Source organism: Schistocerca cancellata, chromosome 3 (assembly GCF_023864275.1).
Source record: "Schistocerca cancellata isolate TAMUIC-IGC-003103 chromosome 3, iqSchCanc2.1, whole genome shotgun sequence".
NCBI lineage: Eukaryota > Metazoa > Arthropoda > Insecta > Orthoptera > Acrididae > Schistocerca > Schistocerca cancellata.
The window spans coordinates 291,853,204-291,877,599 of NC_064628.1; the positions used below are offsets into that span (position 1 = coordinate 291,853,204).

Here is a 24,396-nt window from a genome sequence, read left to right on the forward strand (position 1 = left end):
TCAGACTACACTTTACACACTGGGCAATATTAAATACAATAAATAATTAAACTGCACACTATTACAGGTTAAATTGTTATACTGTTAAAATTTGTGAGGTCTTGACATTAACTGAGAAACTGTTGAACTGAGCACTGTTCATTTATGTTGTGCAACAAACATGTTTTTTAACATTGTAAATTAAGCTTTAGGCAATGGACAATATTATACACAATAATTAAAATACACGATCTTACATTATTACAGGTTATATGGTTATGAGCTGTAGTTTATGAGGTTGTGACATTGTTTGAGAACTGTCTTACCTAAATGCTAGTAACTTATGTTGTACAACAAACATATTTTATATGGTAAATTACATTTTATGCAATGGGCAGCATTAATTACAGTACATGGTTAAAATACACAATATTATAGCAATATTATGTTTTGTGTGATTAATATTGTCCATTGCATAAAATGTAATTTACAATGTAAAACATGTTTGTGGCACAATATAAATGAAGAGTGCTCAGTTTAAGTTTCTCACCCAATGCCAAGACCTCACAAGCTTTAACATCATAACCATTTAACCTGTAATATGGGGTAGCTTAATTATGTATTGTGCTTAATATTGGCCATTGTCTAAAGTGTAAATTCAACATTGAGAAACAAATTTGATTCACAACTCTTGTATGTTTGCTTATAATGTTTGGTTACCTGAGAACTAGTGTACCTTTCAGATGGTAGTAGGTTGTTTCCTGAAGATGATCAAATAATCCGAAAACTGGTCTGAAATAAACAGATATCAATAGAACAAAAACAGTGTACTTGTTATTCAGCCTTAAATAACAAATCACGCTTGTGTGGGTAGAACTATAAATCAATTATATTGTCTTAAAACTGAATTGGCACATATGGGACCACACTGTCATGGAAATGCACAGATTTGAATGTAGGGGAGCATACAACAGTTTAAATTTTCCAAAAAGGTTCATAACTATACTGGCTGAAATGGGGAGTCATTAGAGGGGGCAAGGGGGGAGGGGAGAGAGAGAGAGAGAGAGAGAGAGAGAGAGAGAGAGAGAGAGAGAGAGAGAGAGAGAGAGAGATAGTAATTTTGAGAGATACACTGGACACCTTGTGACTGAAGATTTGACTAAATTTAAGGTATGTCAGTCAGAGATAAAATTGTACTTTTGAAGATTTTAAATTGTGTAGCAGGAGCTGTATTTTCATATGTACAGCTATTGAAAATGAGTTAAGTTTCTATCTTCCTACAGTACCATTTTCCTGAAATTTGCAGGAAGCAGGCATGACAATAGTTGGCGATGACCAGGTGTCAAGTGAAGATGATAGTGGAGGGGAAAGTGGTGGGACCCCAACACGACAACCACCTTCCAAACCTCGAAGAGCACTGGTGTCCATTGAATCCGCGGAACTCCTTGGAACAGCCGGCGAAGGCTCGCTGGGTGAGTACTGTTTTCAGAATTTGCAGTATGCACATAGTGTGGAACATCTTTCTCCACGTGCTGTTGTAGTGTAAGACAGTCTGTCTTACTCCTTATTTACAGTATAGAACAGTAAAAAAGTTACCTGAATGTAGAATGTGAATATCCTGATTTCCTGCCTGTTTATAGAAAGAATCCCCAGTCCCACTCATGATTTGATACTAAATTGCACTCTAGGTAATATGCATGATCATATAGGCCAGATCTAGAGACATGAATCCAGTTTGAAGGATTGGACAGATTGAAGTGTAAGTTATGTAACTGAGCTTTGTATGTAACAGGTGACACCTTTGTGATGTACATGCAGCTGTTATGTGTACATAGTCAGAAAATCTTTGTTTTTGTTTTTTTATATGTTGACGTAATTTTTTTCCACACACACGACATAGTGCAAATGAGCATTTACGCAGTGAAATTTTAATTCTAATTAATGTCTTGTGTTAGTCTCTTGTAATTTTGACAGCTTTAATTTGAATAGTATAAAATATGCCATTTTGAACAACTTTACCACTTATTATGCTTATTAATATATGGATATTGGCCTGGACGGGTCTAATATTACTGTGCTACTTCATGGGATGATATTACTTACCTACAAGCTGTGGTCAAAAGGTAATGGGAGTTTTTGTTTTTCTTAAAGAATCTTTATTAATTCAACATCAACATCTTGTTCACTTTTAAAATAATCATCCTCAGATATCACACACTTGTGCCAGCACTTTTACCAATCTTTGAAGCATTTCTGGAACTCGCATTTTGGCACAGTGTCCATGTCCTTCAATGGTTCTGTTTTTATCTCATCAACAGTGGAAAACAGTGGTGTTTCCTGGTTCTCTTCAGCATCTGAAAGAGAAAGAAGTCACAGGATGCCATGTCCGATGAATACGGTGGCTGAGACAATGTAATTTTTTTTTTTTTTTTTTCCAAAAAATTATGAACAGGCATTAAAGTATGAGTGGGAGCATTATTGTGGTGCAATTGCCTCAAGTGGTTTTGCTATAGTCCTGGTCTTTTCTTTGGATTGCTTCGTGCAAACAGTGCATAACTTCCTGGAAGTGTTCCTTATTGACTATATGATCACTATCCCGTAGTAATCAAAGGGAACACTGAGAAGAGCATAAACATGCGATCGAACTTGCCAAATTTTTTTCAGTCTTGGCTCTTCAGGCAGTTTCTGTTGGGATGGTTAGGCACTGGTTTCACTTCATGCAGCAATTTCTGAGCAATGTCTACATGATCTTGTTTTTGGTTGAAATTTCAAAAGTTTCGGAGCAAACTTCTCTGCCACACATTACATGCACGTAAAATTTCAAAAATTTGCTTGGCAGGAGCCAAAGGGTATGCCAACATCACTGGCAACCTTTCTGATGATGATTCGGCAATTTTCCAGAACCATTTCCTACATGTTCACATTGTCATCAATAATTGATGTGCTGTGCATCTAGGTCAGTTGCCTTTTTCAGCATCTTCTCGACCCTCTTTGAAACATTTATACCACTCATAAACACTTGTATTAATCATAGTCGATTTACCAAAAGTCACAGTCAACAGTTCGAATGCGGTGCTGTACTATATTCCACTTTCTCCAAGCAAAATTTAATGCAAGTTCTTTGATCCACCTTTTTCTAGAGTAAAAATTCCCTGAATACTCAAAAAAGCTTTTTGACTGTCAACAACAAACTAAATATTCAAAACAACTGGAAATGCAAATAAACATACATCGAGAACCTGTTTATTATCAAGATAAAAAAACTTAGAACTGAATGTATAAAGCCTGCAAAATTTAAAAAAATGTTGTTACTTTTCGATCACACCTCGTAATTGATCAACTCATAAAGATGAATTACTCTCCCACAAAATTGCATGCAAAACAGAATGAATACTTTAAGAATTCTGTATATTATCAAAGAAACAAAATAATAACAGAGAAAATGATAGAATGTGGCAAATACAATGCTATATCACAACACTGTCATATCTAAACTCACTGATCACATTCCAGGAAGTAGTCAGCAAAACAAAATTACATTTACACACACACACCCACATGCGCACACACTACGTTAATTACTGTTGCACAGAGACAATCAATCCTGACTACTATAATGCAGTGAAGTTTTTATGTAAATGCAAAAAGAACTGCCCTGAGCAATGTAACACAAGACAGTTTGTGGGAGATATATATATATATATATATATATATATATATATATATATATCTGAAGGCTGACCAATCCATCGTCATTCTTCCGGCGGACAAGGGTTCCACGACTGTGGTACTTGATCGTCGGGAGTATGTGGCTGAGGGACTGCGTCAGCTTTCAGACAACACTACTTACAAAGTTTGCCAAGGTAATCCCATTCCTGATGTCCAGGCGGAGCTTCAAGGAATCCTCAGAACCTTAGGCCCCCTACAAAACCTTTCACCTGACTCCATCAACCTCCTGACCCCACCAACACCCCGCACCCCTACCTTCTACCTTCTTCCCAAAATTCACAAACCCAATCATCCCGGCCGTCCCATTGTAGCTGGTTACCAAGCCCCCACAGAACGCATCTCTGCCTACGTAGATCAACACCTTCAACACATTACATGCAGTCTCCCATCCTTCATCAAAGACACCAACCACTTTCTCGAACGCCTGGAATCCCCACCCAGTCTGTTACCCCCGCAAACCATCCTTGTAACCATTGATGCCACTTCCTTATACACAAATATTCCGCATATCCAGGGCCTCGCTGCGATGGAGCACTTCCTTTCACGCCGATCAGCTGCCGCCCTACCTAAAACCTGTTTCCTCATTACCTTAGCCAGCTTCATCCTGACCCACAACTTCTTCACTTTTGAAGGCCAGACATACCAACAATTAAAGGGAACAGCCATGGGTACCAGGATGGCCCCCTCGTACGCCAACCTATTCATGGGTCGCTTAGAGGAAGCCTTCTTGGTTACCCAGGCCTGCCAACCCAAAGTTTGGTACAGATTTATTGATGACATCTTCATGATCTGGACTCACAGTGAAGAAGAACTCCAGAATTTCCTCTCCAACCTCAACTCCTTTGGTTCCATCAGATTCACCTGGTCCTACTCCAAATCCCATGCCACTTTCCTTGACGTTGACCTCCACCTGTCCAATGGCCAGCTTCACACGTCCGTCCACATCAAACCCACCAACAAGCAACAGTACCTCCATTATGACAGCTACCACCCATTCCACATCAAACGGTCCCTTCCCTACAGCCTAGGTCTTCGTGGCAAACGAATCTGCTCCAGTCCAGAATCCTTGAACCATTACACCAACAACCTGAAAACAGCTTTTGCATCCCGTAACTACCCTCCCGACCTGGTACAGAAGCAAATAACCAGAGCCACTTCCTCATCTCCTCAAACCCGGAACCTTCCACAGAAGAACCCCAAAAGTGCCCCACTTGTGACAGGATACTTTCTGGGACTGGATCAGATTCTGAATGTGGCTCTCCAGCAGGGATACGACTTCCTCAAATCCTGCCCTGAAATGAGATCCATCCTTCATGAAATCCTCCCCACTCCACCAAGAGTGTCTTTCCGCCGTCCACCTAACCTTCGTAACCTCTTAGTTCATCCCTATGAAATCCCCAAACCACCTTCCCTACCCTCTGGCTCCTACCCCTGTAACCGCCCCCGGTGTAAACCCTGTCCCATGCACCCTCCCACCACCACCTATTCCAGTCCTGTAACCCGGAAGGTGTACACGATCAAAGGCAGAGCCACGTGTGAAAGCACCCACGTGATTTACCAACTGACCTGCCTACACTGTGAAGCGTTCTATGTGGGAATGACCAGCAACAAACTGTCCATTCGCATGAATGGACACAGGCAGACAGTGTTTGTTGGTAATGAGGATCACCCTGTGGCTAAACATGCCTTGGTGCACGACCAGCACATCTTGGCGCAGTGTTACACCGTCCGGGTTATCTGGATACTTCCTACTAACACCAACCTATCCGAACTCCGGAGATGGGAACTTGCTCTTCAATATATCCTCTCTTCCCGTTATCCACCAGGCCTCAATCTCCGCTAATTTCAAGTTGCCGCCACTCATACCTCACCTATCATTCAACAACATCTTTGCCTCTGCACTTCTGCCTCAACTGACATCTCTGCCCAAACTCTTTGTCTTTAAATATGTCTGCTTGTGTCTGTATATTCTAGCGTTAAAAGGTTTTTTGTTTGGCTTTTCAGATTTAACCAAATATAACATTGATGTTGATAATTCATGGCAATGTTTGCCGACAAGATAAAGAATGCAACCTTTTAACACTAGATTGCTTACTCACGGCAGTTCTCCTTGGCCGTTTCTTGGTACGACTTGGAAAAAGAGAAAAATTAATGAATGATCGATGATGCGTCGGTTCTCGATTGTGTTTAGGAGACGTACGGATTGATTGCGTGAAAATAGTTTCTCAAATGACCTCTTAACCCGGATTGCTTTCACGCAATCAGACTCTTCAATGAAATTACCTAAGAGATCTATTTGAATAATAAAAAAAAATTGGAAATGAATGCAAAACAGTGAAATTTTGTAAAAAAAGTTGTCAGATCGTAAATTGAACACGTTAATGGTCTCCCAAATACAATCGACACACCGCGATAAAGAGCGAACCTGTAACAAAGTTCATTTAAACATAAACATTATTTGTGGTTAATTTAAAGAAAAGAATAAGCATAGATTTTCTGTACAGTGGAGGAAAAATATATTCTCAAAGAAGAAAGGCGTTAAACTATAAACATTACCAAATTTACAATGAATACAAAACTTACATTTTTATGTTTTTCTCATACATGGAGCAGTCCAACAATCGCTGCTTTTGTATGTGTGATATTTTGTAAAAATTAAATGTCCTGGCGTGCGCGTAAGTATTTTTTATCGTCACTAGGTTTACAAAAGCGTTTTCTTTCTTTCGGCAACCAAACATCAAAGGTAATGAAGTACATGTTAACATATTGGCGACCAGAAGTACAACCAACTATAAAGACTCTAGAATTTTCCTAACAAATGATAAATTGTTCTTTCTTCTGTTTCGCAGCTTCTTGCTATCAAGCGCTGCGGCAATGATTTTAAATATCTGCGCCCAGCGAGTCATAGTATTTAAAAGTACCTTTTAAACGCTGGCCGTGCGTCTTGGTGTAGGCGAACGTTATAAACAGATTTCGTTTTTTTTTTTTTTTTTTACTCTCGTGTTGTCATGCTTGTATCACTGCAAACTACAGCTTGGTGGCTGTCCTTTTCTCATATGCAAAATGTCGGAAATCCAATAATATCACATTGCTTCCCGCGTGAGGAGCGATGACTCCGTCAGGATCATCGAGACTCACGCGTAGTCGTGATATTATTGCTTTCGTGAAACAAGTTAGTATTACTTGCAAAAATTCTTTACAATCGATTTTACACATTACATCAAGCAAAGTGGTTAACATACAGAGTATCAGGTAAGTATATTCGTACGACTGAAATTGATAGTAATTTGTCCATAAGGTAACTACATGACAATTGAACTGTGCCCTTTCTAATGTATTGTACAAGGATAACAAATGTTCATTTCTCGGTAAAAGATAATGAAATTAAGATAAAGAGACACATACATAGATACATTATACATGGCATAATAAATATAAAAAAAAACAAAGAAATAAATTACTTGACTTCGCAGGAAGTCTGGGTGCTGTGTGCACTCGTGGAAAAAATATGTTACAAAAAATTGACATTCTTGTTTTACAGTGACATACTACAGGAATATTTTTGTCGTTGTTTCGTCGAAGATTTCTTGCAGTAAATACGTAGCACTTTACTTATTTGTGGCTTTTATGACCTGCAAAAAAAAAAAAAAATGTTTCACTACACTTGGGTAGGTATGAGTTGCACTGGGAGTGGTAGAACTTCGGGTATAAATGATAGCACTGCACTTGAGTGGGGAAATTGATTACACTTTCACAGTTGAGGAAAAGTAGGGCATCACTTTCACTGTAGAAGTTGGACTAGTTGTCGGGGTGTGATGTTGCGTTGGAAATACGTCGTGTGTCAGGAACTGGAAGACTGGTTCTGCAACATGTTGAGCCGTATGGTGGCGGTCTCTATTTCACTTGACACTTGTCCGTGCTTCCATTTATGTTTTCGCACATGAAAAATACAGAAAAAAAAATCTGTATTAGAATGTGCTTACTTACTAATAACTTAGTCTAAAAGAAAATTGGATTAGGTAAGGATAACAATTGTTTATGTACATAAGGTCTCATTCTTTTAGGAATGCTTAGTTCTCATATTTATCTATTTTTCTGGTTTTACTTGGTTCGACACGTTTTCGTCATTACTCGGCCTGGTCAGTGAATTCGGTTGCAATTGTGAAAATCGAGCTTAAGACTCTTCTGACTAGTGTCTTCATAATTTCACAAGGTACATGAGTGCTTAATTCATTGCTTTATCATATTTTATTTTCAATGCATTTCAAACACATTTGGCATCCGCGCTCGTTGTGCAAAGAAAAATTGATTGTTGAGCGCTCAGCGTACACAGTGTTACGTCCGTTGGTCACAATCACGTGATAATAACTTCACAGTCCCACAACGCTAGCAGCAGTATTCTGCGAGAAGCAGAGCGTTTGGTGTATACTAGCTGTGGTGTGAGTTTTTACACAGTTTTTCATCGACTCTGGATTACGGAAGCAGCCAGATGCGGCGACTCCCGCAGCTGTTTCGAAGAATGTGTCCGTGGAAAGGCGTACAGTACCGTTCGTGGTAAGTGCATCACTTGCTTCGGCTTTCTACATCGCGGTTACGCGGTACAAGTACTTATAACATTACTTCACACGCGGTATTTCACACGTGTCCTTGGAGTTTATCACCTTTTCAGTTCACACGTTATTATTAATTCGTGTTCACATTTATTTGGTCGTCATGTTAAGGTTCACACGCACCACTTTTATACGTGTCCATTAATTACTTGTCCATAATCGGTTCACACGCAGCAGCATATACGTGTCCATTTATTACTGACTGCATTATTACTACAAAGTACAGTTAACATTTAGTATACATATCATGTCTAAAAATTATTTACAAAGAAATATTTAGTCTGTGAGACTACAAGGCCTGACGAAAAGCGTGTCTCTTGCTCGTAGTTTGTGCTTCCAAGGCACTTTAGGTTTACACTTTGTTCGAAATCTTGTTATTCTTTTCTTTTTACAATGGTTACTCTTTTCTCAAGTTCAGCTCTTTTATTTTCTCTCTGTTACGTCGTTAGTTTGAAGACATAGTCAATGTGGCTTCGTTTACGTGATGAACAGTTCGTGTTCAAACTACCATTAGGGAAATTGGGAAGCTTGGTGTTCCCTGTCGTGCAATTGCACATAACAAATCTTAATTGAACTCGCAATTTGCGGAGAATAAGCATAGCCCGTCGACAACCAATGTGTCACGACTATCCATTCGTATAGCCTGTATGTATCAATCATGCAACCAGCTCGTAAAATTCACTTCTCTACTGGATAAGGTAGGATGGTAAGGATACTGGTTAGAGGAAAACACAAAAGAATTTGATGGAGTGAAGAGATTTGAAGACACAGTGTTAATGACGTTTGATATGATGAGCTTAACATAAATTATTATCACCTTAATTAAATCGATACAGTAGTTTCAGTGTCGTCTGATCCAGCTCTCTAAACAATTTTCTATGCATATCTAAAATTACTTAAACCATGCATTAGCCGTGAACTGTGTCCGTTAACTATCTTCTGTTCCATGTATCGTAAAATTGGTTTTCTAAAAAAAATATCGTCGTATCTCGAGGACCTGAAATAGATATTTCTAGTACTAAATTAGTTTATTTATAAATGGTCTTTGTAAGTATTTCAGCTGCACTGTGCCGTAAAATTGTTATGAGCGTATACGGTTTTCTCCTTATTATAATAAAATAATTGAGTTGCGCACTTCTTTCCTGCTACCTGGATCGTTATTGACTTACTTGATTCTTATATGCTAAGCTGCTGCTTATTGCCTGCTGCGTTTCATAGGTGGTCTCATAAAATTCGTTGTCACACTCTCCTTATGCATAACATAGCATTTACCTCATTAGAGTAACCGACATTAATCAATATTTTTTTACCTACGAGCAATCATTCTGGTCTGAATGATCATTTTAATTTATTTCATTCAAGAGGAGAGAGCTTTGCTATACTTAAAACTAGTGGTAGCAGGTGGCACTTAGCACGTCCCTACTATAATATTTATTTGTCAGCTCTTTCGGCTGTGGCCGTTCATGGCTCAATTAACTTAAAACTAACTTACATCTAAGGCAAATCTTGCTCTCCTACAATAAATGTGTTTTACTTAAGGTGCTCATATAAATTACTTATCTTGTTGTGGCAGGTCAACAGGGTGTTAGTCCTGTGCATTACTCTTACATACGTTGGTACTTCACACATACTATGACAACTTATAGTGTGTGTATATTTTATTTTAGCAGCTTAACTTAAGATATTTTCAATGGTTTACTCGGTATTTCTTCAAGTCTGCGTGATGAAATAATCCTTTTATTTGTCCAGATACAGGGTCAGCTAATAGATGTGCGGCTTTCTTAAGATAATATATGGTCCTTCATACAAGTGCTGCCACTTGCGATTCTTATGATGAATCGAAGATGGTTTGAAGTGGGTCTTTAATAGCACTCGTTCATTTATACGATACGATAAGACTTTGCTAATGTGTTTGTCATGCGCCTTCTTTTCTTAGGTTGGTATGAGTGGTTAAAGATATGAGAGCTTATTGGTTCCGCAGCTTCCCCGTGGAGGCCTAAAGAAGCTACTAATGGTTTTCCGACTGGGGTGGAGCTGAAATGTCAGTTATTTTTACTTGACTAGTATTTTGTGTCATGTTAGGCTGAAAACTTGCGTTCGTATCCCATACGAACTGTGCATCACTCGATTGCGTGTTATTTGACGACGCGTTTGGTGCTTGGTTCGCCTGTGTGTAGAAAATGGTCGGATTTCTTTGGCTATTCTGACCGGCGGTGTCAGGAAAAGCATCCGACGAATTGTCCTGACTATTGTTCCTGAACTGTTGGTTGGGTTGGTGAGAAAATGTCGCATTTTTCGGCTGTGAAAAATTTATTTGCTGAGAGGGAGTGAAGTGACTCGGCTGACTGTACTGTGGTGGATTGTTATAATTGATCCATTTCTTTCCCTTGTGACGATTTCCATTATTCGTCTTGTTGTTCTGGTACTGGTAATTACCGTTATGATTTATCGGTGAATTACCGTATTGTTGCTGTGTGTTTTGATAAATCGGATTGTACCTATTCTGGTGTGGATGTTTGTTATATTGTTTTCCATTACGGCGGTTGAAACTGTTATGATTGCCGTAAGGCTGAGCGTTTGGTTGTCCCGTGTTATGTTGGTACGACATTCTATTAACACAGTTTATGTGCTGCTGCGTAGCGGGCGGTCCATTATTATAATTATTCCGCGCGCTCGCACGCACATCCTCATAGATCATATCCAAATTGTCAAGAACAGAAAGAAAGGCTTCTAGGTCTTCTTCACTCACATTAACTAGTTTTTCTCTTATTGACACAGGAAGTTTTGACTTTAAGATCATGATTACATCTTTGGTTGAAATGGGCATGTCCCAATACTGAATTTTACGTAGATATTTTTCAAAATAACGTCTCAAACCTCCTCCTTTGGTGTTGAAAGGTTCGGCGTTGTAAACCTCTTTTCGGAGTCTTTGTTGTATACCTGAACTCCAGAATTTATTCAAAAAATGCTTTTCAAAATCTGCATAGGTGTGACATTTGTCTATTATTTCTGTACCCCAAATTGATCCTTCACCGTGTACATAGCCTAAGATGAACTGTATCCGCTGCCTGTCGTTCCATGATTCCGGAAAAGCACCTGTGAATGATTTTAGAAATACCATGGGATGTATATTTCGTTTTTCGGGTATAAAAGGCTGAAAAACTCTGTGTTTTAGCACACTCTCGTCTCGCATTAGTTCAACGAGTGTTAGTTGATCGGCATGACTACGTGACATAGAAGTTTCGTCACGCGTATTATTTACTGTTGGTGAGAATTGTACCTGACACGCGGGATATTGACGACTATCATGTTCTGGCGGTAGCGAATACTCACTTTGATTGTCACCTTGCAATTCCGTAACTTGTCGTTTTAGTTGATCTATATCATTGCTTAGCTGACGTTTCCATTCCGGAAGATCGTGGCTAAATGCTCGTCTGATTTCACCTAATTCACTGGTTAAAGTGTCACCAGAAGTACCGGGAGCAGTTAAGATTTCTGCTGTAGCAGATTTAACCGTACCCTTTAGTTCAGCGTGTACCTTGCTGACAATGTACTGTTCTTTGGATTGCATCCACTCTTCAAATTCCCTATTAAGTGTATTGCTTATACCGGTGTTGACATCTGCGATCTTTTTGTCAATATTGACATCGGATATTTGCTGAGCAAGGTCTTCGACTCGCTCGCCAACGTGGTTGACACTTTCTGTCAATTGGCTTACTCTCTTTGAAACATCACTGTAATGTTTCAAAGAGTCACTCGCAATTGATTTACACACATCTATTTGGGCCTGCATATCTATGAACTTGCTACCAATATTGGTCTCGGCGGATTCCACCATCGAAAGAACACTATCAATTTTTGCGTGTACGCTTGCATTTAGCTCACTTGCGTAAGCAGTGGTAATGGCTTTAATTTTTTCCTCCATGGTGTCATTCGATTTTTTGATTTGTGCTTGGATGTCGGTAATAACAGAATTTATATTGTTCATTCGCACTTGAGTGTCCTCTACCCTTGATTATAAACTGTTGAACCTGCTGTCACTTTGGTTTGCTAACTGACTGATTTGCGTTTCAATATTGTCACTTTGGTTTGTCAACTGACTGATTTGCGTTTCAATATTGTCACTTTGGTTTGTTAACTGTGCCATTCGAGTGTCAAGATTACCCATGTTTGCTTCAAAACTGGTTTTCATATCAGCAAACAATTTTAGTATATCTGACAGCGAGCATTCACGTGACTGCGACGCGATCTGTGGCGCCGACAGCTCACGTGTCACTTCGTCCTGTGTTGTTCCCTCACTACGAGATTCAGGTTTGTTTACACCCGCGCGCGGTCTAAGTTGCCTTGGTTGCTCATCAGCCATCGTAAATTTAAAGTAGTTACACTGCACGAGCTAGAAAAGATAATTTTTTTAAAAAATTATGATTTTCACTTGTCAGGTGCGCGAAGGATTTCGCGTCCTGATTTCTCAGATATTGCTTGCGCGTTATAAACAATTGAAACTCTGACACACGAAAATGCCAATATGGCAACGGGAGTGATAAAATAAATGAAAAACACTTATAGAGCACTGAAACTGGCGGCCATTGTGATTTACTAAAATGCACAACAATGGAAATTCTTGCTAACTATTTCTAACTATTGTAAGCGAAATGATGTGATAGAGGCGGATCTAATAGCAAAAGGAAACAGAAATTTGGAAATTAAATTGCTTGAGAAAAAGGAAAAAAGCGTAGAGAGTGAATGTCACGAGCCAACTGAATGCTCGGTACGCAAAGCTTCAAACGTAATGAAACATCGTACTCACATTAGTTGTCTTGTGCGCTGCTATTTATTGCTGTTGTGGATTCTTGCTGCGATTTTCTGCATATGCGTCCTTTTTTTTATCACTGGTTTTGGCTTCCAATTTTCTCCAGATGGTAGCATGAAAATAAAAAGAACAAATTAGTTTTTTAGTCGAGTCCCTGTTCGGGCGCCACATCTAGCGTTAAAAGGTTTTTTGTTTGGCTTTTCAGATTTAACCAAATATAACATTGATGTTGATAATTCATGGCAATGTTTGCCGACGAGATAAAGAATGCAACCTTTTAACACTAGATTGCGTACTCACGGCAGTTCTCCTTGGCCGTTTCTTGGTACGACTTGGAAAAAGAGAAAAATTAATGAATGATCGATGATGCGTCGGTTCTCGATTGTGTTTAGGAGACGTACGGATTGATTGCGTGAAAATAGTTTCTCAAATGACCTCTTAACCCGGATTGCTTTCACGCAATCAGACTCTTCAATGAAATTACCTAAGGGACCTATTTGAGTAATAAAAAAAAAAAAAATTGGAAATGAATGCAAAACAGTGAAATTTTGTAAAAAAGTTGTCAGATCGTAAATTGAACACGTTAATGGTCTCCCAAATACAATCGACACACCGCGATAAAGAGCGAACCTGTAACAAAGTTCATTTAAACATAAACATTATTTGTGGTTAATTTAAAGAAAAGAATAAGCATAGATTTTCTGTACAGTGGAGGAAAAATATATTCTCAAAGAAGAAAGGCGTTAAACTATAAACATTACCAAATTTACAATGAATACAAAACTTACATTTTTATGTTTTTCTCATACATGGAGCAGTCCAACAATCGCTGCTTTTGTATGTGTGATATTTTGTAAAAATTAAATGTCCTGGCGTGCGCGTAAGTATTTTTTATCGTCACTAGGTTTACAAAAGCGTTTTCTTTCTTGATGATAACGTGGTTTTTCACACTAAACTTGTAGCGGTGCTACACAACACGTCTTAACAAGTCAGCAACCAAACATCAAAGGTAATGAAGTACATGTTAACATATCGGCGACCAGAAGTACAACCAACTATAAAGACTTTAGAATTTTCCTAACAAATGATAAATTGTTCTTTCTTCTGTTTCGCAGCTTCTTGCTATCAAGCGCTGCGGCAATGATTTTAAATATCTGCGCCCAGCGAGTCATAGTATTTAAAAGTACCTTTTAAACGCTGGCCGCGCGTCTTGGTGTAGGCGAACGTTATAAACAGATTTCGTTTTTTTTTTTTTTTTTTTTTTTTTTACTCTCGTGTTGTCATGCTTAGTATCACTGCAAACTACAGCTTGGTGGCTGTCCTTTTCTCATATGCAAAATGTCTTAAATCCAATAATATCACAATATGTGTGGATGGATATGTGTGTGTGTGTGCGAGTGTATACCCGTCCTTTTTTCCCTCTAAGGTAAGTCTTCCGCTCCCAGGACTGGAATGACTCCTTACCCTCTCTCTTAAAACCCACATCCTTTCGTCTTTCCCTCTCCTTCCCTCTTTCCTGATGAGGCAACAGTTTGTTACGAAAGCTTGAATTTTGTGTGTATGTTTGTGTTCGTTTGTGTGTCTGTCGACCTGCCAGCACTTTCATTTGGTAAGTCACATCATCTTTGTTTTTAGGTGTGTGTGTGTATATATATATATATAAAAAGAAAGATGATGAGACTTACCCAACAAAAGCGCTGGCAGGTCGATAGACACACAAATAAACACAAACATACACACAAAACTCTAGCTTTCGCAACCAACGGTTGCCTCGTCAGGAAAGAGGGAACGAGAAGGAAAGACAAAAGGATTGGGTTTTAAGGGAGAGGGTAAGGAGTCATTCCAATCCCGGGAGCGGAAAGACTTACCTTAGGGGGAAAAAAGGACAGGTTTACACTCGCACACACACACATATCCATCCACACATACACAGACACAAGCAGACATTTGTAAAGGCAAAGAGTTTGGGCAGAGATGTCAGTCGGGACGGAAATACAGAGGCAAAGATGATGTTGAAAGACAGGTGAGGTATGAGCGGCGGCAGATTGAAATTAGCGGAGATTGAGGCCTGGCGGATAGCGAGAAGAGAGGATATGCTGAAGGGCAAGTTCCCATCTCCGGAGTTCTGACAGGTTGGTGTTAGTGGGAAGTATCCAGATAACCCGGACGGTGTAACACTGTGCCAAGATGTGCTGGCCGTGCACCAAGGCATGTTTAGCCACAGGGTGATCCTCTTTACCAACAAACACTGTCTGCCTGTGTCCATTCATGCGAATGGACAGTTTGTTGCTGGTCATTCCCACATAGAACGCTTCACAGTGTAGGCAGGTCAGTTGGTAAATCACGTGGGTGCTTTCACACGTGGCTCTGCCTTTGATCGTGTACACCTTCCGGGTTACAGGACTGGAATAGGTGGTGGTGGGAGGGTGCATGGGACAGGTTTTACACCGGGGGCGGTTACAGGGGTTGGAGCCAGAGGGTAGGGAAGGTGGTTTGGGGATTTCATAGGGATGAACTAAGAGGTTACGAAGGTTAGGTGGACGGCGGAAAGACACTCTTGGTGGAGTGGGGAGGATTTCATGAAGGATGGATCTCATTTCAGGGCAGGATTTGAGGAAGTCGTATCCCTGCTGGAGAGCCACATTCAGAATCTGATCCAGTCCCGGAAAGTATCCTGTCACAAGTGGGGCACTTTTGGGGTTCTTCTGTGGAAGGTTCCGGGTTTGAGGAGATGAGGAAGTGGCTCTGGTTATTTGCTTCTGTACCAGGTCGGGAGGGTAGTTACGGGATGCAAAAGCTGTTTTCAGGTTGTTGGTGTAATGGTTCAAGGATTCCGGACTGGAGCAGATTCGTTTGCCACGAAGACCTAGGCTGTAGGGAAGGGACCGTTTGATGTGGAATGGGTGGCAGCTGTCATAATGGAGGTACTGTTGCTTGTTGGTGGGTTTGATGTGGACGGACGTGTGAAGCTGGCCATTGGACAGGTGGAGGTCAACGTCAAGGAAAGTGGCATGGGATTTGGAGTAGGACCAGGTGAATCTGATGGAACCAAAGGAGTTGAGGTTGGAGAGGAAATTCTAGAGTTCTTCTTCACTGTGAGTCCAGATCATGATCTCCAACCTCAACTCCTTTGGTTCCATCAGATTCACCTGGTCCTACTCCAAATCCCATTTTAATTCAGAATTAAAATTTCTAAAACTTTATCTGTAAATGAAAAGTCAGCACAGAGAAGCTTGGAGTGTGTATCAGGACTAAATAAGAAAATAGTACAACCAGTTTATTTCAAGCAGTTAATATACATATATTTAAAAAGAAAGATGATGAGACTTACCAAACAAAAGCGCTGGCAGGTCGATAGACACACAAACATACACACAGAATTCTAGCTTTCGCAACCAACGGTTGCCTCGTCAGGAAAGAGGGAAGGAGAAGGAAAGACAAAAGGATATGGGTTTTAAGGGAGAGGGTAAGGAGTCATTCCAATCCCGGGAGCGGAAAGACTTACCTTAGGGGGAAAAAAGGACAGGTATACACTCGCACACACTCACACATATCCATCCGCATATACACAGACACAAGCAGACATATTGTTACAGGAAAGATTGACTTGAATTTACACAAGTGGTGAGTCTTATAAAATTCTGAACAGGGCCCTAGATTTCGGAGCAAAGCTGACGTGTTACCATATGTGACGATTCAGCTCTAGTTTGCATTCTGTGTCCTCTTACATGAATAAAACCACATTTGTGTAATTTGCACCATGATTTGCACTTATTCCAAGTGTAATTGTGGGCTTTTTGATGAAATTTTGTTTCCCGCCATTAATTGCTATTGAATATAGTAATAGCGCATCTTCTCAGTTTCTGACATGATGTGGATTATACTGTGCAGTGTCAGTGACTTCAATTTACACAAGTGGTCAGGCTTATAAAATTCAGAACAAGGACCTAGATTTAGGAGCAAAGCTGATGTGTTACCATGTGCGACGATTCAGCTGTAGTTTGCCTTTTATGATTCAAGCAATGGTACAGTTTTGTAATGACAGTACCTATGTGTTCACTTAATTTAAACTAGATTTTTAATGCTATTTAATGTTTAATTTTATAATAACCCATTTGAATGACACATCTACAGGGTGGTCAGAAAATGTCAGAAATGCTTGTAGTGATGTTGTGGGAAAAGTTGTACTGAGACATAAATGTTAAGAAAAAAATTCGATATGTTGCGCCGTTTCCAAGTTGCGTAGCTTAGAAGCTAGCTAATCAGGTCGTTTCGCGCTCAGATACAAACAGCGTGGAAGGGGCGGTGTTGCCAAAAGTATTCTCCATGTGGTTTGCTCAAACCGAACGAGAGAGCAATACAAATACAAATACGGGAAAATATTCACCTGTAGCAGGGATTGAACCCAGGACCAACGGGTCAGCAATTGTGTGCGGTACCATCTATGCTATGACAACATCAGACTCCAATCGTCTCGGCCTGTGTAGTGAACCTTTATGTGCTTGTCATTCGATCACTATCGGGAATTGTATGTATGCAGTCGATCTTTGTCGGAAGACTTAGCTGCGAAGGTACACGGAAAGCAGGTGTGACAGAACAACAATGGAGGTAGGCTTGACACACACGTAGTGGTAACATGGCGCGACATCGGTACTCCTTCGAGGAATACGCCGATATGCATTTAGCCTATGGCGCTGCAGGTCAAAATGGACCGGAGGCCCGCAACATTTACAACACAAGATTTCCCAACCGCGTTATTCCATGTGCGAATACCTTCGTAGCGGTTGATAGATGGTTAAGGGAGACCAGAAGTTTTGCTGTAACAAATGTTGATTCTGGACGAGAGCGCTATTTACGGAATGTTCAATTAGAAGAAAATGTTCTCGATACGGTTGCTGGAACACCTAGTATCAGCTAGAGGGCCATTGGTAATGCTTTGGGGGTAAGTAAAGTTATTCCGATGTTCTTAATGTATGCCTGCAAACCACACATGGTAAAATTTATCCATTTGTTTGTCGCTACAGGTTTCGCATGCTGTAGTATTGGACATCCTACATGACGAAGACCTATTTCCGTACCACCTACAGAAGGTGCACGATGTGGTGGACGGGGACTATCCCTCTCGCTACCAATATTCCGTGTGGTATTTAAATAAATGTAACGAATATCTGCATTTCGAAAGGATGGTGTTGTGGACAGACAAGGCATGTTTCACCAGGGAAGGACCATTCAACTCCCAAAACAGCCACATTTGGACAGACGCAAACCTGCATGGTACTTATGTTAAATCATATCAGCAGAGGTTTAGAGTAAACATTTGGGCAGGCATCGTGGGCGACTGTTTGGTGGGTCCCGTCCTACTCCCCCCCCCCCCATTTAAATGGACAGACTTATTTAGCATTCCATAAAAATGCCCTTCTGCTGTATGTAGAAGACGTTCCACTGGCGGTCCGGCAAGGAATGTGGTTCCAACATGACGGCGCACCGCCGCACTTCGCTGCTACAGTACGTGAGCATTTAGATGCGTTGTATCCCCGAAAGTGGATTGGCCGAGGTGGTCCAGTTCCCTGGCCAGCTCGTTCACCAGATCTGACGCCGTTAGATTTTTATCTGTGGGGGCATGTGAAACAAATCATCTACGCGATCCCGGTAGTCACAATCGAAGAGCTTCTTGCAAGGATAATTTTAGCCTTTGATGAAATCAGGAAAACCTTTGATTTCGGAAAGCTTGCGGACTCCACGACACAGTGTTGCAATGTGTGCCGTCAGGTTGGAGGAGGACACTTTGAGCAGCTACTGTGAAGATTTATTGTTAAATTTTGCTCCTGGAAATTATGTTGTTACATTAAAGACTTGACAAAACATCAGTTGTATTCTTTTTTGTTCATCATTATTTTCCCTGTATTTGTTACATGTATGGCTATTGACTATGTATGAGTTTTACTGATTTTCTATAATTATGTTCAAACAGTTACATATTGTTAGACCTTTGTCCAATGCAATCATAAGCAATTATTGAACGTTACGGATGCTGTAGCTGTTGGAATAAATGTATGCACTTGTGCCCATCGCCAATGGGTTTTACGTAAATATAAGTTGTACAAATCCTTTAGTAACATGAAATTTGTACATAAACGTTCAAACAACAACAAATTGGTTAAATAAAAATAAATTAATGATCCTGTTGGGGGTCGAACCCAGGACCTTGCATTTCTCATGTCTAGCCTTCTACCCTCAGACCATGCTGCCCAATAAGGCAACAGCCTTTAATACGTAGCCTTATAGCCATATGCTTACAACATGAAACATACGTTTGGCAACACCACCCCTCGCAGGCCGTTTGAATCTGAGCGCGAAACGACCTGATTGGCTAGCTTCTAAGCTACATATCTCGGAAATGGCGCAACGTATCGCATTTTTTTCTTAACATTTATGTCTCAATACAATCTGCCCTACAACATCATGACAAGCGTTTCAGACATTTTCTGACCACCCTGTATATCCAATATTGGCATTTGTTGCCGTGTTTTAAACTTAAAGATTATATACTGAAAGAAGTTGAAAATATATCAACATAGATTTATGTCCATTAACTGGAGTTAACACTGTGCCTAGGTTAGTCTTATTATTGGTTCTATAAGGACAGTAGCTAAACATGGGAAGAGTAAGAAGAGTACTTACCTATCTACTGTGTAAGCAATATCAGTTTTTTTTTGTAGCCGTAACTACAAATGTATTAGTGTGTGTAGCTCAGACAGTGTTTATAAAATGTTTTCAGATGTACGACTGCGTCGGATAGCAGAGGAACGCAATGAGCTGCTGGATGAGGTGCGTCATCTCAAGTTGGAGCTCGAGGAGTCACGCAGCCGTCAGCATAAAGTGTCGGGGTTGGGTACAGGATTGACAAATTCTGTTGCCAGCCTGAATGGGCCAGACACTTCGGGTATAGCTGCAGATCTGCAGAGTAAGCTTAAAATGCTCTGAAAACATACTATAAAAATGTAGGAATGAAGGAGACCACTCACTGAATAGCCGAAGCGTCAAGTCACTGATGTAGGCAGACACAAAAGAGAAACAAAACGGGCTAGCTTTCGGAATAAATCTTTTGATGAGCTAAAGTACACACACACACACACACACACACACACACACACACACACACACACACACACACACACACACATACACACTTTATACTTTATTTCTCTTTTGTGTGTGTGCTGTTGGCATCTCAGTGTCTCTGCTGTTAAGTGAGTGGTCTCCTTTACTCCTAAATAATTTACATTGTGCAAGAATTTTCATTACTATACTTATGACAATATAATGTTTTTGACTCACAGTATGTTGATAATGTTGTTTGCGTTGTAGCGTCCAACTAAATTTGGCAAATTTTGTATAATTCAGTTTTTAGAACATCTGCTTGTAGTACATATGAAAGGTTAGGCACTCATTACTTTGTAAGAAGGTATGTGATCTTGTATATTTCAATTCATTAATTCCAAGGCTAATAATTGTTTTGGACAATTTATATGTTCAGGGAAAAAGCTCTTATCAGAGAAAAATGAGCAATTTGAGAGAACATTCTAGAGAAGTGCTTAACATTTAGGAGAGGGCTGGGCACAAGGGGAGCCCACCCAACAGCTCCCAAGCACTATTGGCTGATCTCCCACTCTGAGGGCACAATGCACAAACCACTTGATTAGGGGAAAGCATCCGGTAGTGACTGCAGCTGTTCACTTAATTTCAAAATGTTGTACATTTCTAATTTTGTAGTCACAATAAAAAGAACATACACATAAAATAATAATCAAAGGAAATGTGGACATTACTCCCAAGCTTGATTCCTTTAATTTAATTATTGTAAAAACAATTTCACCCAAGAATGGGGTTCTGAATACACTGCAGAGTCGAGCAGCTATTTTGAACAATGACAGGAACTGTTCATGACGAAAATTGTTGTAGATGATTTCTGAATTTTCTGCAGTCTGAAACCTGTCTGTCACCATACTATTATACTGTACATCAAGAACTTCAACTGAATTTCTGAAGGTGTATTTTCAGTGTATGCTGCAAAAAGTGTTTCAAAAATCTATATGCATAAAAATGCAAATGTATGTTTGTGCAAAATTGTGTACCTCTTTAAGTTCTTTAACAATTTCAGAGATGAAATTTTAACACAATGCTGCACTCGGTTACATGAGTTTTTATATGCCTTTTTTAAATATGTATGATATAGAAGGCGATTCAAAGATACATTTACAAACTGACATGGCACTTGGGGCATACAACAATAATCAGTAATTGCGTAGGAACTGGGGTACACAAAGGCCATCTGGGGCTACTAAATGGTGTTGAAGTTATTTAGTCACATACCTCAAATGGACACCAGCTACAGGAGATGCTCAAAGTTTTGTCCAGATGCATCGAGATACGCCTGACATCAATACTGCATTGAATGGCGCACCCTCTCAAAGATACCTGGTGGTGTATCTCAAAGACATCCTGCTGCCACAACAATCGTGCCCACTAGGTTTTCCAGTGATGTAACAGCTGTTTCGTACACAAGGCCCTCCAGATATCCCCACAGGAAAAAGTCTGTTGGGGACTGATTGGGTGATCGTGGTGGTCATGCGACTGGCCCATCGGGACCAATCCAGCGCCAAAGAAAGGTTGACTGCGTATGTTCCCTCATTTGAAATGCATGGGGGCTCTGTTGTGCTGAAATCGACTGTGACAGCGAATAGGCATGGGAACATCATTCAGCATGTCCGGCAGAACCTCTCGTAGGAATACGAGATATGCGTGACCGTCAAGTCAAACTGGGGGAATGTATAGTCGAATTAAAGAGACTCCAATGATGGCAGCCCACATGTTAAGGATAAATTTGCATTGTGAGGTATGCATACATATGGCATGTGGGTTTACAACTGCAGGTTGTGAACGTTCATCACGCGCTCAAGTGAGAATTCAGCCTCATTGGTGAAGGGGACACTCACTGTGAAGCTTCGGACTGCAGCATATTCCACAGAAACCACTGTGCAAATCTCATGTGTTTGTTTTAGTCCCACCTTGCAATTTCTGGACATGCTGATGCAGTCCTTATTGTGTATAATCTGCCAGACGGAGGTTGGGGGGACATCGGTGCCTTGGGATACACCACATGTAATTTTTGAGAGCATATGTTGTACCCTTTTGAGAACACTTTCTTCTTTAGCAACTGTCTGTGTTGTTTGTTGGCGACCAGCATCCGGCTTGTGCACGTGGAAAGAGCCGGTTTCAAACAATCGGTGATGCAGGTTGGGAAAATAATGTGTGGCATGGCACCTTTATATGTTTTGCACAATACAATCGCCTCTTATCCATTGCAGTTGGTCGTGCCGTAAACAATATGATCTGAGCATATTAATTGGCTTTAAAACTTTGACGTTTATTTTATCATATTTTGTCAGCAGGTTGATGTGCTACAGAACACTGTTCTTGTTTCTTCTTGCTGGATACCAACTTCTTTCAAACTTTTCATTTCCTTGCCAAAGCAACAACACTAGATCTGTGACCAATAAATGCAATAGCTCCATCTGTTGTAAGTGTTGAAAAGTTTTTCTCAGAGAAAACCATGTTTGATGATGATGATGATGGTGATGATGATAATCATTTTGCTAAGCGGCCTGATGCAAGTCTTTCAACTTGATGCCATTTTGGTGAGTTACATGTTCCTAACCTACCTCAGTTATCCAACTGAGGAGAAGGGACAGCCGGCCGGTGTGGCCAAGCGGTTAAAGGCGCTACAGTCTGGAACCGCGTGACCGCTATGGTCGCAGGTTCGAATCCTGCCTCAGGCATGGATGTGTGTGATGTCCTTAGGTTAGTTAGGTTTAAGTAGTTCTAAGCTCTAGGCGACTGATGACCTTAAAAGTTAAGCCCCATAGTGCTCAGAGCCATTTGAACCATTTTTTTGAGAAGGGACATAATTTAATGTGGAATCCAAACCTTGTGTTGTTTCTGGCAAATCCTTCCATTGTTGAGTGATCAGGACTAGATTAAGATGAAGACTGAAAAATCTGGTGGTGTGTCCAAGATTTGATACCACCTACTCTCAGTTCCCTGGCATGCGCTTTACCATCAGACCACCAGGCCCATTTAATAAGGAAGAAAATATGTGATTGGCTATAGTTGTGCCACACATTGGGTCAGTTGAGGAGTTCCTACATCATGTTAATGTTAGCATCAATACATCTCTCAAATATGGCAAGTTGAATGACAGTACTTTCATCCAAAGGCAAAGGAAAAAAAAAAAAAAATCTCTCTTCGTATTTTTCCATGTCATTTGCTATTTCATCAATATATTTATAAACTGTTCTCCCTGAAAGAGATGTATTATCATCACCTTTCTCCCCGTTATGTCTTGGTTCAAGAGGTTTGGCTTTCATTTCTTGAGTAATCAAACTGATGACTAATTTATCATGAAGCAGTTGGAAATGTTGCTTCAAATTATACTTTGTGTCATAATAATTTTATATTAAAATATGAAAGTTGAGGAGAGTTTCTGTGTTTCAATAAAAAAGTTGTGTATTTCCCACTGTGAGTTGGTGCAGGAGGATTAATTATATTTTCATTTTGAGGATCTTAGCTACTCCTCAGTCATTTTGCTCTCTCTAGTTCTGTCTTTTTACTGCATACAAAACCTTAATGTAGACAATGCTGACAACGTAAGATTAATAGGCCATATTGCTGTGATGCGTCACTTTGAAACAAACTGTGATAGAACTCCTGGCTGAGAGAGTGGTGGGGAGCCAGAGGCAGGTTGTGCGAACCTCTGCAGGCAATCCCACATTATTATACTTACCCAGTCCTGATGTAGAGAATTATTTCTCCATTTGCACGTAATACATTAAAGCTTGCTCAAAATGGAATCACCTGGGACTAAAGTAATTTCCCAAATTGGACAAGTTTCCGGATTACACAAAACTCACTGGGCTACATAAAATTTGTCAGGTATCATGCACAAAAATACAGTAAAAATTTTTAATAATGCATATACTGTATTTATGTACCTTCACTCCAGCACAGTAGATGCTCATTTACTCTATGTTGGACAATAGAACACTGGACTATTACACTAATTGGTAATTAACATGGCATTTCTATGTTTTTACTCTAACTTTAAATTCATTTATTATTGTATGTATGCACATATTATTCCCATGTTTATTTTATTTACATTTCTCTTTTTTCACCACATATCATGGAGGGAAACTTGTTTTAATTTCC

At 40.0% G+C, this 24,396-nt stretch overlaps 1 protein-coding gene across 5 annotated transcripts in view; it reads left to right on the forward strand.

Annotated features, from left to right (window-relative positions):
- The window catches only part of LOC126174987 (leucine-rich repeat flightless-interacting protein 2), a 259,584-nt gene that overhangs the window by 202,408 nt on the left and 32,780 nt on the right, over positions 1-24,396 (forward strand). For all 5 annotated transcript variants that reach the window (XM_049921466.1, XM_049921467.1, XM_049921468.1 and 2 more), the window contains 2 exons: positions 1,286-1,451; positions 19,907-20,092. In XM_049921466.1, the coding sequence (XP_049777423.1) occupies positions 1,286-1,451; positions 19,907-20,092 (352 nt within the window). The remainder of the gene's footprint in view (positions 1-1,285; positions 1,452-19,906; positions 20,093-24,396) is intronic.